Here is a 17,503-nt window from a genome sequence, read left to right on the forward strand (position 1 = left end):
GATAATGGCCTAGATAAGATGGAACTACAATCAATGCAAACAATATCAAGCAAAAAACACATACTAAAATCCAGGGAAGTCTAGAGCATGGGTAGGTGGCATGTTCCAAAGGTCATTCCAAAATGTGTCCTATCCTAAAGAACCTGAGTCTAATACTTAATATATTCTATGTAAGATATTATATATATAAAGTTGTAACGATAACTGTTAGTCTTCAACCTCATCAAAGACCTGAGAAGGAATATAATAATACCTGAGAAATGGGAGAAGGATGCAAGCAACTTTCAGGAGTCTTGTAAGAGTAGACAGAGACAGCTGGCAGCCTGGACAGTCACCTAATGTTTCTCAGCATTGTTGGTGCATTCAAATTGGCTACAGGCCTAGAGAATCTGACAGACCATTTTCAGAAGCAGGAATTTTGAAAGACCATCTTACCCTGTCTTGGCAGAGTACAGTGGTCGCTTTCTTTGTGTCCTGCTTGTCCAGAAAGGACAGTATTCATACTGTCAGCAGTTGAGGCAAGGGCAGTTCTTTGCCTAGTCGGCCATTTTGTGCCAAGAAGACAAACTTCCAAATGGAAATGTCTTAGAAGCCCAACATTCTCTTGGGATCAAATTGGTGCTGCCAGGAGCAATTGTGTCTCATGTCAACAGAATTCTAAGTTATTTAAATGCCATATTCTCTAGGTCCATGAAGTGTTGGAAGATTATCTGTCCATCTGACCCATGTATCTATAAATCTGGATAACCTAACTAACATAACTATAGAGATGACAAGCATAGGTGACTATAAATCTGTAAGTCTTATCTACCTAAACAACCTAAGGACTAAGGCTTCATGTAAACAAGGCAAACAGTCTGTAAGCAAATCTACAGTAAAAGGACAATGACTTTAAAATTGTGACAATACACAAAACATCTTTAGCAAAGGTAGGAATGTATAGTGCAATATGCAATATGATAATAATCCTAAATATATATCAGTATACAGAATATCTTAAACAGAAGTAGAACATACATACAATATGACAGATATAAATTTACATTTGTATCATTATACAAATATTTCAAATAAGAGTAAAAATATGTGTACATTATAACAAATATAGTTCTGTATTTGTATCAATATACAAATTATCTTACACAGGTTATAAAAATAGTTTATATTTGTATCAACATATAAGAATTCATAACAGTGCAAATTATCTAAGGCTGCTAATTTACTAAATTTATTTACTAATGTATACAATACTCTACCATAATATCTTATACCTATCCATTCCATTTCTTCTTTTCCCTTTTTTTTGAGACATATTTTCTTTCCTTAAGGAAAATACTGAGTTTAATAGTTTCTTCCAACCCCAACCCTATAACCATCATCCATAACCCTGAGAAATATGAAACCCTAGGAAGAAGGTGTGTCATTTTCTTAGAATTGCTTCCTGCTGTTTAGGGTGTGATGGTATCTCTGTTGGGTATTGTGAGAAAGCTCAGATAGTTAAATCTCAGTTAGACTAACTGTAGATTTTGCAACAAGTCTCAGAGTAATGGGTAAGATTGTCTGAAATTCTGGCAAGAAGTGTAGTATGATGATGATTACATTGGCATCATTCTGGATTGGGTAGAGTTGTTGTTGGGGCCCCATCTTCCTTCTGGAGACTTCAGAGATTGCCTGTGTAGATTGGTACCAATAGATTCTTTCTTTCTGCTGTAAACACCTGGATATCCAAAGCCTTATGATTTCTGGAAGATGGGTATTTCCATTATCCTGGAAAAACAAAAACAGAACCCTACCCCAACCTTTGATTGTTATTTTTTTTTACAACGTGAAGAGATGTCACATTGGTGGATGATCTTTTAATTCTCTTCATCAAGGGGTTTCTCCTGTTTGAATCTAATTTTTATTAATTTTGTTGGTATCCATAGCTTTTCTTCTCCTGCGGAAACAAAAGCAAAACCCCTTCCCCAATGTAGGACATATCCAGGTTTCCATTCTGAGGCCAACACATCTTTGAAATAAACCGGTTGGTTTAGCTCAGGAGTTTTGTCTGCCGTCCAATGTCTCTCCGCACCTGTTGTTCCCCTCTCATCTGCATTGAGAAAATTCAAGGTTAATAAAGCACTATGCAATCTATTTCTAGGAGTCATTGTTACCTGTTGCTGTTTATTTAGCATATCCTTTAAAGTTAGATTGGATCTTTCTATGACTGCTTGGCCTATGGGATTGTGTGGTATACTTGTAACATGCTTTATATTGTAATAAGCAAAGAATTGTCTCATTTTATTGGAGACATATGGTGGGGAATTTTCTGTCTTAATTTGTACAGGTATTCCCACGATGGCCATAACTTCTAATAGGTGTGTAATCACAGAATCAGCCTTTTCAGAACTCATAGGAGTTGCCCACTGAAATCCTGAATATGTGTCAATGGTATGGTGTACATACTTTAATCTTCCAAATTCTGCAAAATGAAATACATCCATCTGCCAAATTTCATTTCTTTGTATACCTTTTGGATTGCTCCCTGCAGGTCATGGAGTTTGGTTATAGAAGGAACAAGCAGGACATTTTTTCACAATATCCTTAGCTTGTTGCCAAGTGGTATATTTACATAATAGAACATTACTGAGTCATTAAAAGTAATGAAATTTTGTAGCTAAAGGGATCAAACTAGAAAAAGTCATTCTGAGTGAGGTAACACAGACCCAGAAAGTATATGTTTGCTTATATTTGGATTTGAGCTATTGATAAGAAAGTCATAATCCATATAACCACAGAGGTTAGGTATAAAGCTAGGGAATAGGGATTGGGAGATCTCATTAAGAAGGTCAAATAGAACAGATGGTTATGGATGGATGAGGAGGGCTGAAAGCAGGGATCAAGTGGGGAAAGGGAGGGGGAAGAGGGACAAGAAAGGAAGTAAAGGAAGGGATAGCTAAAACTAAGGAACATTTAAGGGATCATGTGGAGAACTTAACACATAGACGCTTCCTAAAGTATATACATATATGAAAACAATCTAAATGAAACTCACCAAATAATGGGGGAACTGAACCCCAAATTAAATCTCTCAACACCAAATGAAGCTTCCAGTACCAGGAATTAGTTACATCTAATCGAGCTGTTGGCCAAAGGGGTTTCATGAAGATCTGAAAACAACCCAGGGTATTGTCAAGGCTATTGTTTGCTCTCTACAACTGATAGACAACACTTGTGATTCTTTTTTTTTGTTTTTTGTTTTTTTTCAAGACAGGGTTTCTCTGTGTTGCTTTGCACCTTTTCCTGGAACTCACTTGGTAGCCCAGGCTGGCCTCAAACTCACAGAGATCTACCTGGCTCTGCCTCCCAAGTGCTGGGATTAAAGGTATGTGCCACCACCACCCGGCTTGTGATTCTGAGGACAACACCTATGCCGAGGACCAGCCTCAGCAGTTTTGGGGATCTGAAGGATGGGATACCTGGAAGGCACAGTAACGACTCAGAGACAATGTTCATGCAAGCTGACAGGTCACTTCGGGCTTCTGCAGTTGCTAAGTAGCTTCTCTGCTACAGTTTCTTTAGTTTCTCTTAGCTTCTGCTTTTGCCCTGGTGACCTCAGTCTTTTATTATCATAAGAAGGGGGAACAGAAAGAAAAGGGGAAATCACCCAATACAAAATGTTCTTGTGATCCCAAAAGTTATTCTTAGAAAATCACCAATATAATCTTCATCATCTTTTACTAAACACAGGAACAATTTGAGTTCAGTGTGTTGACACACATCATACCATGTGCTATATTTGACCACACATTCGGTACAGTTATTCAAGCCTGAAAAGCTTCCCCAGCCTGCAGATTCTTTCCCATGAACTGCATAACTGCCTTAACCCCAGCCTGGGTGATCATCTCTGTATAATTTCCTGTGAAATTTACTTTACTCATTTCCTGTATCACAGAAATCACCATTGATCTAGGAATATAGACCATGAAGGTCAGATAGAAGAAAAAGACTAGTATTACAAGAAGTATTTATATGGAGGAGGACATGACATGTGCATGCCATAAAGCATGACCTTGGGACACATAGGCATTTCTGCTTTGTCCCAATAGAGGCATGCTAAGCATAAGATCCAGAGGGGAACACACAGAGGGTTGATGGTCCACAATCTTGGGTCTGCTTTTCTCCAATCTCTGCTGGCAGCACATCAGCCATCTTATATGCTGTCCCCGGCACACCTACACATCTAATTGAGCACAAAGAATTCAACTGGGGGCCTATCTAAAGCCTTCACCCCTTCAGATTAGAGTTCATGGTACTGGAAGGCAACATGGACACTACAAAAGGAGAAAAGTAAAAACCAACCCAGCTGCAAACCCTCCAATCTACAATGGTGTCCTGCCTACAAGATATGCTAGTACAATAATGGCACAAACTTGTGAGTGTAACCAACCAATATCTGATTTGATTTAAAGCATGGAACTCATACTAGACACTGCTTGCATGGTGAAGAACCTGGGTCTAAATAGGCCAAGGGACAAAGGAGAAAACCAAATACTAGTGTTCTACTAAAAGAATGCAGCAATAAAATGACTCTAAATGATACTCTGCTGGACTCATAGATCTGTGTCCTGATCAGCCATCATCAGAGAGGCTTCTTCCAGAAGCAAATGGGAACAAACACAGAGACACACAGCCAGAAAATGTGCAAAGAGTGAGAAACCTTGAAAAACTCAGCCCTATACTGTAAGTCCCCATCAAATCTTCCCCTCAGGGCCCAGAGAATTATTTGGAAGTGGTGGTAGAAAGACTGTAAGAGCCAGAGTACACAGAGGACAGAAAAAAAAAAACCCAAGGTCTTCTAAACAGAGCACAACAGACACACATGTAAACTCAGAGACTATGGCAGGATGCACAGGTTTGAACCAGAGGTGCTCCTGGATAGAAAAAAGTGGATACATGGCCCCATGCCAAATCCAGAAGCTACCTCCATTTGATAGCCACTGGCAGGGGAAACATTAATTTTCTCCCATGAGTCTCACTGGGTAAACAAATCACTTTTAAGGGAAGGCCTCATGCCCAGCAGCAGATGGTCAACACCAAATGAACTCAATGGAATCTACAGGCCCTTTGCATTTATATATACATATACACATGTATATTATGATTTCTGCTTTTGTGTTTTTATGAGATTCCTATGTGTGAATTTCTGTTTCTAAATCTATATGTGATACTTGTGTCTTTTCTTTGGCTCTTTTTCTTCGGTGTGCATTGTCTTATTCTAATTTATGTTTGCTTTATCTTGTTGTTTATTTTATTATTATTTCTCAGATGCTTGGTTGTTTTCTAAGGAGAGACAGAAATCTGGTAGAGGAGGAGAGGAAGAACTGAGAGAGATAGGGGAGCTGGAAACCCTAATCAGAATATATTGTATGAAAAATAATCTTTTTTTCAATAAAAGAAAAACACAGCATTGAAATGGAAAAGTCTGGTGGTGAACACTTCTAATGGCAAAGATGGAGAGACAGAGACAGGAGAAGAACTGGGGTTACCATCTTAGCCTATTGGGTGGACTCCAGGTTACAGTGAGAGATGCTCTCTCAGAACAGAAGGAGAATGGCACATGAAGAACAAAGGGAAGGTTATCTCCTGGTCTCCTTGTGCACATGTATACACATTCTTCATCTGTGAAAACTCACATGCACACACATCTTTCATCTGTGCGCACACACATCCTTCATCTGTGAACACTCACATGCACACACATCCTTCATCTGTGCACACTCACATGCACACACATCTTTCATCTGTGCACACACACACACACATCCTTCATCTGTGAACACTCACATGCATACACAACCTTCATCTGTGAACACTCACATGCATATACACATTCACAAAAACCACACTGCACATCATATATGTATGTATAAACAATTTTTAGTACCGGTAATTTTCAGTAACTGTGGATGATATGAAATGCAAATAAACAGGCAAATTAAATTTTTTATATAAGACTACTTAAGTAACTGTGGGTAAAAAAATGGAAAATTGAAATTCACACTACTTTTATGATCCAGAGAAACTATACTTAGGAAAGAGAATTAAAGCTACAATACGATATTTAAACTATTCTTGATAACTGAAAATAGATTAAAATCCCTTCCTTTGAGTAACTTCAGCATCAATGTAACATTTATGATATAAAATAAAAAGGGAGAGAGTAAGTGACTCCCTGTGGAAATATCGACTTATGGTGGAAAATGAACCTAAAGAACTCTGTATTACTTGGCAGTAGAATGTCATCAGAATGCACATGCATAATAGCACCAATTTTAGTTAAATATATGAAGAATCTTGGTTTGCTACTTGAACAATTAAACAGTTTAAGAAAAATCTGGTTTTTTTTTTTGTTTTTTTTTTAGAAAATAATTGCACCAAAATGACTTCTTACAACCACCTGTATAGGTAGTTAAAGGGGGGACAATAACCTCTTCTGACCTTTTTGGGGACCAGGAATTCACATATGCATACAAGCTGACACAAACTCACAAACATAAATAAAAATAAATCGTTTTATTAAAAAATGAGATAATTTATGCTTTTTTAAAAATTTGGTTGTGCAGTGGCTGTATCTGTTTCAGAATATTGATTATTCTGTTATCAGAACTGATTTGTACCAAAGGAGTAATTGTGGGATAGGTATTCGTCACAAACTTCTGAACAGACAGGATGACTGGATCGTACTTCCATAACTGGACTGTGATGCATGAGATGATAAAGTCCACCCAGTAAATGACCACAAAGAAAACCACCAGCAGCAAGATGGTCTGGGTGGCCCTCTTCTCAGGGGATGCTCTCATGTGGCTGATGCTGTGAAGATGTTTGTATTGTCTCTGATGTCTGAACAAGATAATCACCATGTATGCACTTGTGGTCAACATAACTCCTACAAGAAAGACATCTCTGGAGATTGTCACTGTTAAAATCAGTGCCCTGGTGATGTAGTTCATGGGGAAGATTGAGCAGGATTCAGTGACCTTCATCTGGTTGCTGTCACTCACATTGGTAAAAGCACCAACATAGAAGATCCACCTACTACTGAATGACAAATTGAAAGACCAGAGGTAGAAGAAAGCATAAATCACGTATGTTTTTCGTTTATGTTTAAATTTTGCCAGCAAAGAGATACTGGGACTGATAGTGACAGCCTGGAACACAGTCAGGAGGCAGGTGATGCAGATGGAGAGGCCTCTCATCACCCTGCTTATGTAAAAAGTTGTCTTACATTTGAAGCCATTTTCAAAGTTCAGTGACTCAAATACATGTGTAAGCCAAATATCCCCTCCAGTGAGGATCATCACTATGTGGATGAAGGTCAGTTGACAGGAGATCAGATCCAGGAGCTTAGGTCTGTGACACAGGATTATAACAGTGTAGAAAAAAAGGAGAAACATATTGGCTAGAACCCTGAGTCCAGATTGGAAATAAAGGATGTTGTTTAATGAGGACATATATGCAAAGTGTATTAATCTCAGCACTGTAGTAGAAGAATATTTCATATATCTGGAAAAAATAATATTCATCAAACTTACAATTCACAGGTCAGTATGTCTATATCATCATTCTGTTTTACTTAATAATTTTTGATTAGCCTGTCCCTTAAACTTCTGATGTTCCAGACTGAATAACATACACTTCTATATACTTATCCATGTATCTACCTGTATATATAGCATACTAGAGATAATAAAGACATCTACAGTCACATCCAATACAGAATATACACTGTGTATGCCTGTATTGCACTTAGATGTCATGCCTTAGAAATCCAATACTATTGATTTACATTGCCTTGTTTTATAGTTAACACCTAAAACAGTAGTGTTAATACAGAATATTAATCACATTTTTGCAGCCAAATAAAACTTAAGTTGACCTGAAAAATATTCACAAAAGAAATCTAAAGAGTGAGGTAAGTGAGTTTCACATTGCATAATTTTAATATGCTCTATTTTCATAGGTAGTGAAAACAATGCTTGACTCATAATTCTAATGGAATCATAGTGAAATTTGATGATAAACTATTTTAATCAGCTAAATTTCTGCCTTTGTTCATATTTTCCTTTATGTATGTGCCTTTTTCTATGAAGTCTTACATCCCCAGAATCCAGAATTAACACATTGGTTCAGTTGGAGACCATTATTGTACTTTCCACACCCTATTAATTGTGTAACCATTAATTATGGTTATAAATGATCCTAACTGTCTCCCAGTTTACCTCCCATTCCATCATCTTTTGGAATACTCCACTTCAGGATTAAAGAACTAACTCCCAGTTATCAAGACAAACCAGTTTTTTCTTTGCTTTGGGGGTTTGTAGGTGTGTGTGAGCAAATCATTAATAGTATGATTTCCTATGATTATTTTCTCTTTTTGCCTTATAACTTTTTTCAGCCATCCATATTGTTATTTTACCTATCTCCTTCTTTTAAATTGATGTCCCTACTTTAATTAAGAACCCCCAATTTTCTCCTTTTCCCCATCAGATTACTTGTATACTGCTACTCAGCTGTACCTTCCTCCCACCTTCTCCATTTACTTCCCTCCTCCCTGCTAAGGAGCCCGCCCACCTTGTCCGGTTTCCCTGATGAGATCACTTGTACCCTGCCATTCTCCTTTCCAATATTGCGTGCCCCACCCCCGTCCTGGCCAAGGTCCCCTTTTGCTCTGGTGTCTGTATTTACTGTAGGCTACATACTCACATCTGAAGATATAGAACTAGGAGCCTCCAAGAAGAGAGAACATGTGACACTAAGAAAAACACTATTTTCAATACATAGCCACAAACTTGAACTTACTGAAGATGACCATATTGTGATCCTGTTTTTGAATTTCTGTTTTAAAAGAGATTCATTCCCATGCAGTGGAAACCAAGGCCCCAGTGTTATCAGAGGTTATCAGCACCAGACAGTGTTTACAGTTCCACTCCACAGTCTTACCTTTGGTGCCTATGTTAGTTATTTGACCTGGTTACCAGTGTCATTATTTTGTCAAATTACTATAATTCAGTACTTTAAAATTAGCTTAATGATATAGAAATTGAAAACTGCTGCACTGACTTAGATTCTTGTGAGAAAAAGTGTGCCCAATTGTATTGTCAAGCTCACTTCTATACTCCACATATAAAAATTAACCCATGCTTGTATGTATAGAAATAATGCAGAAGTTAGTGACTAAGACCACCCTAAACATTCCCTTGAATATGACACCATAAATCATACATTTTTTTATTTACATTATTTTTGCTTTTGAAAAGCTTGATCTAGTAAAGGTATAGACTCATCCCAATTGCCAGAGACAAACATCTGATTCTCCCACCAACATACACTTACAGTAGCTGTACTCTGATGTTCTGTGTTTTTAAAAGCTCTGGGATACAAGCTTGAGAGATGGCTTAGTGGTTCAGAGTATGTTTACTCTTGTAAATGACCTGGGTTAGATTCCCAGCAAGGACATGGTGGCTTATAGCCATCTGTCACACTAGTTCTTGGGGAGCCATTGTCCTCTCTGACCCAGGCGTACAAGCAGCATACAGACATATATGTAGGCAAAACACTCATATATGTAGAATAAAACATATAAATCCTAAATAAATAAAAGCTCCAGCATAACACTTAATTTAAGCTTTGGTCTTTAAACTGAAAGAATTAGAGTTCAATTCTAATTTTAAAATTGCGAATGGACAAATAATATATGTCAGATAATTTTTGTTAATTATACATCTGCAATTTATCAATATAGCACATGTATATAGGAAATATAAAAAGATGATAACATAATGTAAAAGGTAGTAATCAAAAACGTTTTTTTCCTTAACCCAAAGATATATATAATCTACAGTCTGTCTACGTCGTATCTATTTATTTGTCAATATTTATAACTTACATAAAATCAAGCATCTCCCAATTCATCATTTGGCATCCTTCTCTGGGGCTCACCTAGGAGAGACTTAACCAGAAAAGACCATATCTACCATGGTTACAAACTGAGTTGTTAACATATACATGCACTGAGAAAACTTATTTGTTTGATTTGAAATAAATTTCAGTGCTGGGGCCTTCCATATCAATTTAAGTTACAGTATTTAGTTTTAAGTACCAAAACTCAAAGTATAACCATAAATATTCATAATATGGAGAAGCCATCACTGTTAAATTGACCCACACCTAAAGTCCAAGCAGTCTTCAGGAAGCTGTCTGGAAAAATGTGCAACAATAGAAACCAAGAGCTGTTTCATGCATAACTCTACAATCTTCTGAGAAAAATCACTTTAACCCTTCATTATCACACTATTGTATTTTTGAACACTCTTGTTTTATGACCTTATGGTGATCTTTGTATTCTTCTTGGTGGTGATAATAACATAATGAATATACAAATATTTTAGATAAAAATGATTTTTATTTTCATTTTTAGCATAGTTAGTGAGTAATGACCAAAAGTCAGTAGGACTATTCAGAGAGAACATGGAGAGATTGTGTGACTTTCAGGTGACAAGATACATGGTGTTGGCTGGTGCACTGTCCAGTGTCAGCAACATTAATAAGTCTTCAGGAATCTCAGGAAGATGAAGACCTTAGCCATTCAAATTAATCCATTAATACATAATGCCAGCAGGAATAAAGAGTGATTATTTTTAATAAGGTATTAGTTTATCACTATTACCTGATACTTTTAAATAATTTTAATGAATTACTTATTCTTTGGAAATTGAGTTTAGCACAGGTGAAACAGGAAACCCGCAGACACTGACTAGAATATTACATTCTCACAGTTATGAACCAGTTTCCCTGAGAGGAAGCAGCAGCCACAGCAGAATGTCACTGCAGCCTGTGGGGAAGCAGTCATACCACAGCTTGATCACATGTCACACAGTGTAAGTCTGGGAAAGATGCGAAAATGTTCACTGTTTAAGTGTGAGTGTGTGTGTGTGTGTGTGTGTGTGTGTGTGTGTGTGTGTGTGAGAGAGAGAGAGAGAGAGAGAGAGAGAGAGAGAGAGACAGAGAGACAGAGAGACAGAGAGACAGAGAGAGAGAGAGACAGAGACAGAGAGAGAGAGAAAGAGAAATAGAGAGACAGAGACAGGGAGACAGAGACAGAGACAGAAAATGACTTGACTATTGGGCCTAAGAATAGATCAACAGCATATTGTGTGTTGGGTCTGCTAACATGAATAGTGTACAGCACTTGAATGAAAAGCTGAGAGTTACGTCAAATATGTTGATGAAATAAATGAACTTGAAGGAAAATGGAGAGCGTGTCTCTATTTCTGGGTGACTTGATCAAATCCACGAGGGTGCTGACTAGTGCATCAGTGCAAACTTTCAATGTGAGTTACTCAAAACAAACTGAAAATTCTGTAATTCTTGCAGACATAAACTCATGTTTCTATCCTGTGGTTTTTGTGGTGTTGATAACCAGTGGCCAGTGACTTAGTGACATTTACTGGCAGTGTTTGTTCTATTGTTTTAAGAACAATTTTATAATTGTGCATGATCTGATTTCTATTTTGATTTTGTTTTATTCATGTCTCTGGGTGAGCAACAGAGAGAGAGAGAGAGAGAGAGAGAGAGAGAGAGAGAGAGAGAGAGAGAGAGAGAGGATCTAAACCTGTAGTTCAGATTGACTCCAATCAAACTCACAATGCTCCTACCTTCACCTCCAAAGTGCTGGGATCACAGGTGTGTGCCACCACACCTACTTCCATTATCCATTTGAGTCTCCTGTATGCATTAGTAAATGAGATCCCAACAAAACAAAAATGGACTTAGGGAACTCAGCAGCTAAGCTTAAATTTACTTGCATTTTTTAGGAATGCATATGAAATGGGCAATTGTATTTTTTAACTATTAGGGATTTTTACTTTAAATAATTTTATACTATTTGAGAATTGAAATTAATTTTTCACTGCTAATAAAGCGTACTCAATATTATATCAGTATCAATGTTACAAAGTTTTATTTATAAACTTGAAATAATAAGAGTTAACTTATTTTAATTAAAACATTCAATATACAACTGAAAAATGCCCAGTTTACACTTTTGTGAGGATAATTTTACAAGGATTTAATAAATTAGGGAGGTTAGATTTCCAAATATTTTTTAAATACCCAGAAAAGATATATTTTATTAGAAATCACTGCAATAGAATAAACAAATATATGTAAAACTTCCTAAACCTTATTTATACAATGTTAAGAACATAAGTAGAAACTTTTCTCAGAATTCCTAAGTATATGCAAACTTAACAGGACAGAGAATTACTGATAAAGTCTAATTACTTAGTATTTGTGTATATTGCTGGCTTAAGTTTCATATGAGTAAACGTATAGACAATTAACATGAGAAAAGTAGTAAAATGACAAAAACAAAATATCAAGTCAATGTAATTTAGTATTATAATTGTAGTCCAGCAAACAAATAAATGTGGGTTCTCTGTTTTACCCGCTAAATTATTTTAGTTATTTAATGACAGGAATGGAAGACTAACACAGTTGGCATTAGCTAGATGGAATCATGTTTTTAGAATTTTTAGAATATTCACTCGGGAGAATACATAGTCTGATATGCACTTAAAATATTCCATTTGGGCTACTTTTTACACATATACTAGTGAACAGTCATTGCAAAAAGTGAAGGATGTCATGACATCTTCATTCACTATATAATATCCGTCAGTTGTCTTCACCCTATTGGCCTTTCCTGTCTCTATCCACACATCTGCTAGGCCTTGTCTACTTTCCAATAGCCCCACCTACTGTCACATATATTATACTTAATGGTAATAGTGAGTTAAATCTATGTTCTTTTACAATCATTGCACTGATATTTTATGTCTACAAGCATCTGTAGTGTTTGCTTCTGACACAGCAGGGATCAAAAGCAAAGTTCTAGGCAGAGAACTCTCTCATCATTTCATTACAGAAAATCCTGCTTTGTTCTACCATACACAGATCTCATTATCAATGAAGAAAAAAGCAAACACACACCTGGCCAGGCCTCTGATAAACATCTGTGTAGAATGAGGCCCTAAGAAGCAGTTATAAGGAAGAAATGTCATCAGCTTATCTCTCTCTAGACCCATAATTATCATGTCATCTGTAGAGGGCACTTCTGACCTTGAGGTTGTTAGTAAGTTGTACCATCCAATGGAAAGTGAACTTCCTAATTCCAGGAAAACAGTGGAGTGGGAACAGCTGAGCTCTGGGTTTCCCATGTGTGAGCTACTCTCCCAGGCCATATCTGTCTGTGTGGATGAGCTGATCCCAGTCCTTGTGGACAAAACAAAAGGAAAATTAATGATGTCCCATTTAAAAGAAGTAGAAAAACATTTCACTTCCCCAAGGTATCCTTTCTGCTTCCAAAACTTTCCTAATAGCCTCCATAGTTAATTGATAGTGGCTTCAGAATCCCAACTGGAAATTATCAGCACTTTTGCTAAAATTAGAAAATGTCCAAGCCAGCCACATAATCTTCAACCTACAGTCTGTCCTGCCTGTGGGATGTGCTGAGGTAAGAGTGGGCTAGAGATTGAGGGAGTGGCCAACCAATGACTGGTCTAGCCTAAAACCATGGCAGGAGAGTAATCCCATCCCTGACATTGCTGTCATCAGAAGAACCCACAGGCTAGTAGACCCAGATCTAGGATAGCACCAAACATGACTGGAAAAAATATGTCAATGTTATGATGCCTAACGTTATTCTGCTATTCTCATAGATTGGTGCCTACCCCAACAGTCATCAGAGAGGCTTCCTCCAGCAACTGATGGGAACAGATGCAGACCCACAACTACACATTAGGCTAAAATGAAGAAGAAAAGAAAAAAATCTACAGCTAAAACCTGTGGGTTTTTTTTTTTTTTTGCTTAATCAGAGGGAATATTAAAAAATTTTCTATGATATCTAACATAAACCCAAAGCAGAGATTTTATGGTGGCTGGACAGGGACTAGGTTATGAGGCACAGGAAAGATGATCTAAATCATACCAGAGCTGTGGTGGTTTACATGAGATATCCCCAGAGTCTTGGGAATTTGAACACTCAGTTTCCATTTGATGTTGCTGTATGGGGAGAAGCATTTATCTATTTATTCTTCAATATTAAAAATTTGGGAATCAGATATTAGGGTAAGAACCTGAATTATCAGAGAAGTGGAGAAGTGATGATCTCTCTCTCTCTCTCTCTCTCTCTCTCTCTCTTTCTTTCTCTCTCTCTGTCTCTGTCTCCCTCTCTCTCTGTGTCTCTGTCTCTGTCTCTCTCTCTCATTCCTAGATCCCAAATGCTGAGACTCTAACTCCAGCCCACTACTGCCTGTGTCTTTCTATCTGTTCTTGGTCTTACAAAACTTCTATGTCTAATTTTGGTGAGCTAGTAGCTAGTTCCACCCTCTCATTCAAACAAACTTTATTGTCAGTCTCAGGAGCATCAGAATGTGATCAAATTATCCCGCAATATTTCCCCTTTTTTGTCTAATTAAAAATGGAAGTTTTTAACTCTAGCACAGTATAACTATATACAATAAGAACAATTATTGGGTAAGAATTACATTCACAAAGTCCAGTCCATTTGCATTTGGCTAAATCAGAAAAAATACTCCATTTTCTCTCCTATCTTTGTGAGTCCAGAGTGTTGTACCTAATTTACTTTCTATCCTAACTTGTATTACCAATCCCAAATTTTTTTAACCTCAAAACATTTTCTTAGAGAAACAATTTAATTGTGTCACTCAGCCTTATATACTTTACACCACTTTTGTGAGTTTCACCCCAATAACTGGCCTCAGGTTTGATTTTATTAATAAGACCTTCTAAGATTCCTGCTACATTTTGGGTTGGTAATACAAGTTAGGATAGAAAGTAAATTAGGTAACCTGCATTTCTTTATTATCTTAAATAGTTTGTAATAATAACATTCAAGGACCAGAAACATACATTACATTGTTAAATGAATTACATAGGTAGAACAACCTAAACAAGAGTAGAAACATAAGCACAGAATGTTCTAATAAAAATAACCTTAAATTTGTATCAATATACAAAAATCCATACCAATGTAAAATATTTAAGAATATTTAGTTATTTATTAGTTTAAATGTAGATTCAATAATCTACCCTTTTATCTTATCATCACTGTACCTGCCTTTTTCTTTTCTGAATGAGATCCCTGAATCTAATTTCCTTTGTTGAGTTTCCTCCCTGACTCTGACCAATAACATCTTGCAATCAACCCCACTAGAGGATTATAAATATCCATAAACCACCAAACAACTAAAAGCCACCATCCCACCTCTTGGTTTCTTTGGTCCAGGGGTGATGGAATCTTTAGGGGACCCTGAAAAAATTGAGTCCTTGGAGGGCTAGTTGTTGTCCAGTCTCTGTGTGACAGAAAAGTGTAGGGCTGGAGTAGGGTATGAGGTTGGAACATTTCAGCTAGCCACCTTGAAATTGTCTTAAGCAGTTTGTAGTCCAAATCTGATCTCTGGGTGGTGTTTGTCACCTTAATGGCATTAACTACAATCCAGGTGGGATCATCATTTTCGGCCCCTGTCATCCTTTCAAAAGTCACTATAAATATGGTTACAGTTTATCACATAAAACTTAAAAATGTTAAATGTCATATGAAGCTGTTCTGAGAAAAATTAAAGGATCACAATTTCTTAAGTACATTCCGGGTATAAAAACTTAATTCCTAGTTTCCCAAATCAGACACAAGCCTGAAATCATGTACAGAAAAGTAGATGAAGGTTTTTTTTAGAATGAGCTAGTAGTCTATATGGCAATTAATATCTTGATAGAAAGTTTAAATATATATTAATATATAGTAAATATAAGTGTTTTACATATATGTATATTTATCTCATAAATTTTGAGATATTTATACCTTAAGAAAAGTATTAAAGAGTTGCAATAAAGCAAGGATTATGAGATAGTGGCAATAGAATAGTCTCTTAATTTTGGTTTTTCTTTTGTTCTAAATCAAGTGGCTCTTCTGACATGAGACATGATTTTGGAATTTTCTTTAACAATCATGCTTAGGTTTAGGAGAAGGAAAGAGCCATGCTCCAACTCCAAAGCCAGCTTTAACTTTTAATTGAACTGGGACTACAAAAAGACTGCTTGCCTTATCTGTCTGTAGAGAACAGCAGAAACAAACATTTGGGATGACTTATAAAAACTTTTTCCTGTTGAAAATATGTTATACCATGAGGTCAATTTTCTGTTTCTTTGGAAATTTTCTCTGGATGATTAGTCTTTTTTCTTCAAATGTCTTATTTCTCCAGTTGTCTTCAGATTTCTTAGTTGTATTTTTTTTCCTGGATAGATAAAAACAAAATTCTGCCCCAACCCTAATATGGGGAGTTTCCATTTTTTGGCAGGTTATATCTGATCAAATGAAAGGCATTTATTAGACATATATGTTAGGTTATACTGAATGACCACATTGTTGATGAACTATCTCTGCTTCTAATCAAGCAACTCTCCTGTTTGAATCTATTTTTTACCAAGTTTGATGGTATCCACAGCTTTTTTTCTTCAATGGAAACAAAAGCAAAATTTCTTCCAGAATGTAACACATATTCTGTTTTCCCTCTGAGGTCAATACATCTTTAAAGGTGCAAGCTGATTTAATTCAGGAGATTATTCAACCATCCAATGTCTCCACAACTGTCAATCTTTTTCATTAGCATTTTAAAAATTTAAAGTAAATAAAATCCTGTGACATCTACCTCTGGGGTCTTTATTACCCCTTTCTGTTTATTAAGCATATCTTTTAGAGTGTGATTAGACCTTTATATAACTGCATGTCCTATAGGATTATGTAGTATACCTGTAATATGCTTTATGTTATAATATGCAGAAACTGTTTAATTTTACTAGAGACCTAAGTTGGAGCATTGTTAGTCTTAGTTTGTACAGGTATCCCCATAATGGCATGACTTCTAATAGATATGTAATTACAGAATCAGCCTTTTCAGAACTCAAAGATGTTGTCCATTGAAATCCAGAATACATATTTATGGTGTGGTGAACACATTTTAATTTTCGAGTCTCTGCAAAATGAAACACGTCCATTTGCCAAATTCATTTCTTTGTGTACCCTTTTTTATTACTACCTGCAGGTAGTGGAGTTTGGTTATACAAGGAACAAGTAGGATATTTCCTTATAATTTCCTTGGCTGGTGGACAAGTGATAGAAAAATCTTTCTTCAAAACCTTTTTATTAACATGATATTTCTTATTAAATTCTGAGGCTTCTCGCACATTTTCCTACCAATAGCTGATAGATTTCTCATTACCTTGTGCTAGAGGGCCTGGAAGACCTATATGGGATCTGATAAATGTTATATACAACAGAGAGAGAGATTTGTTACAGAATATGTTTTTGGTGATGTGTGTATATCAGAATTAAACTTATTATTTACTTAATTATAAGAAATTATCAGAAATAGAAATTCACCCT

General features: G+C 36.4%; 1 protein-coding gene across 1 annotated transcript; it reads right to left on the reverse strand.

Annotated features, from left to right (window-relative positions):
• Positions 1 to 6,575: 6,575 nt before the first annotated feature.
• Positions 6,576 to 7,505, reverse strand: LOC118575090 (vomeronasal type-1 receptor 90-like). Its single transcript, XM_036175775.1, has one exon. The coding sequence runs from the start codon at positions 7,491 to 7,493 to the stop codon at positions 6,576 to 6,578; it is 918 nt and encodes a 305-aa protein (XP_036031668.1). The 5' UTR covers positions 7,494 to 7,505.
• Positions 7,506 to 17,503: the final 9,998 nt, after the last annotated feature.

This window comes from Onychomys torridus, unplaced genomic scaffold, assembly GCF_903995425.1.
Source record: "Onychomys torridus unplaced genomic scaffold, mOncTor1.1, whole genome shotgun sequence".
In the NCBI taxonomy this organism is placed as follows: domain Eukaryota; kingdom Metazoa; phylum Chordata; class Mammalia; order Rodentia; family Cricetidae; genus Onychomys; species Onychomys torridus.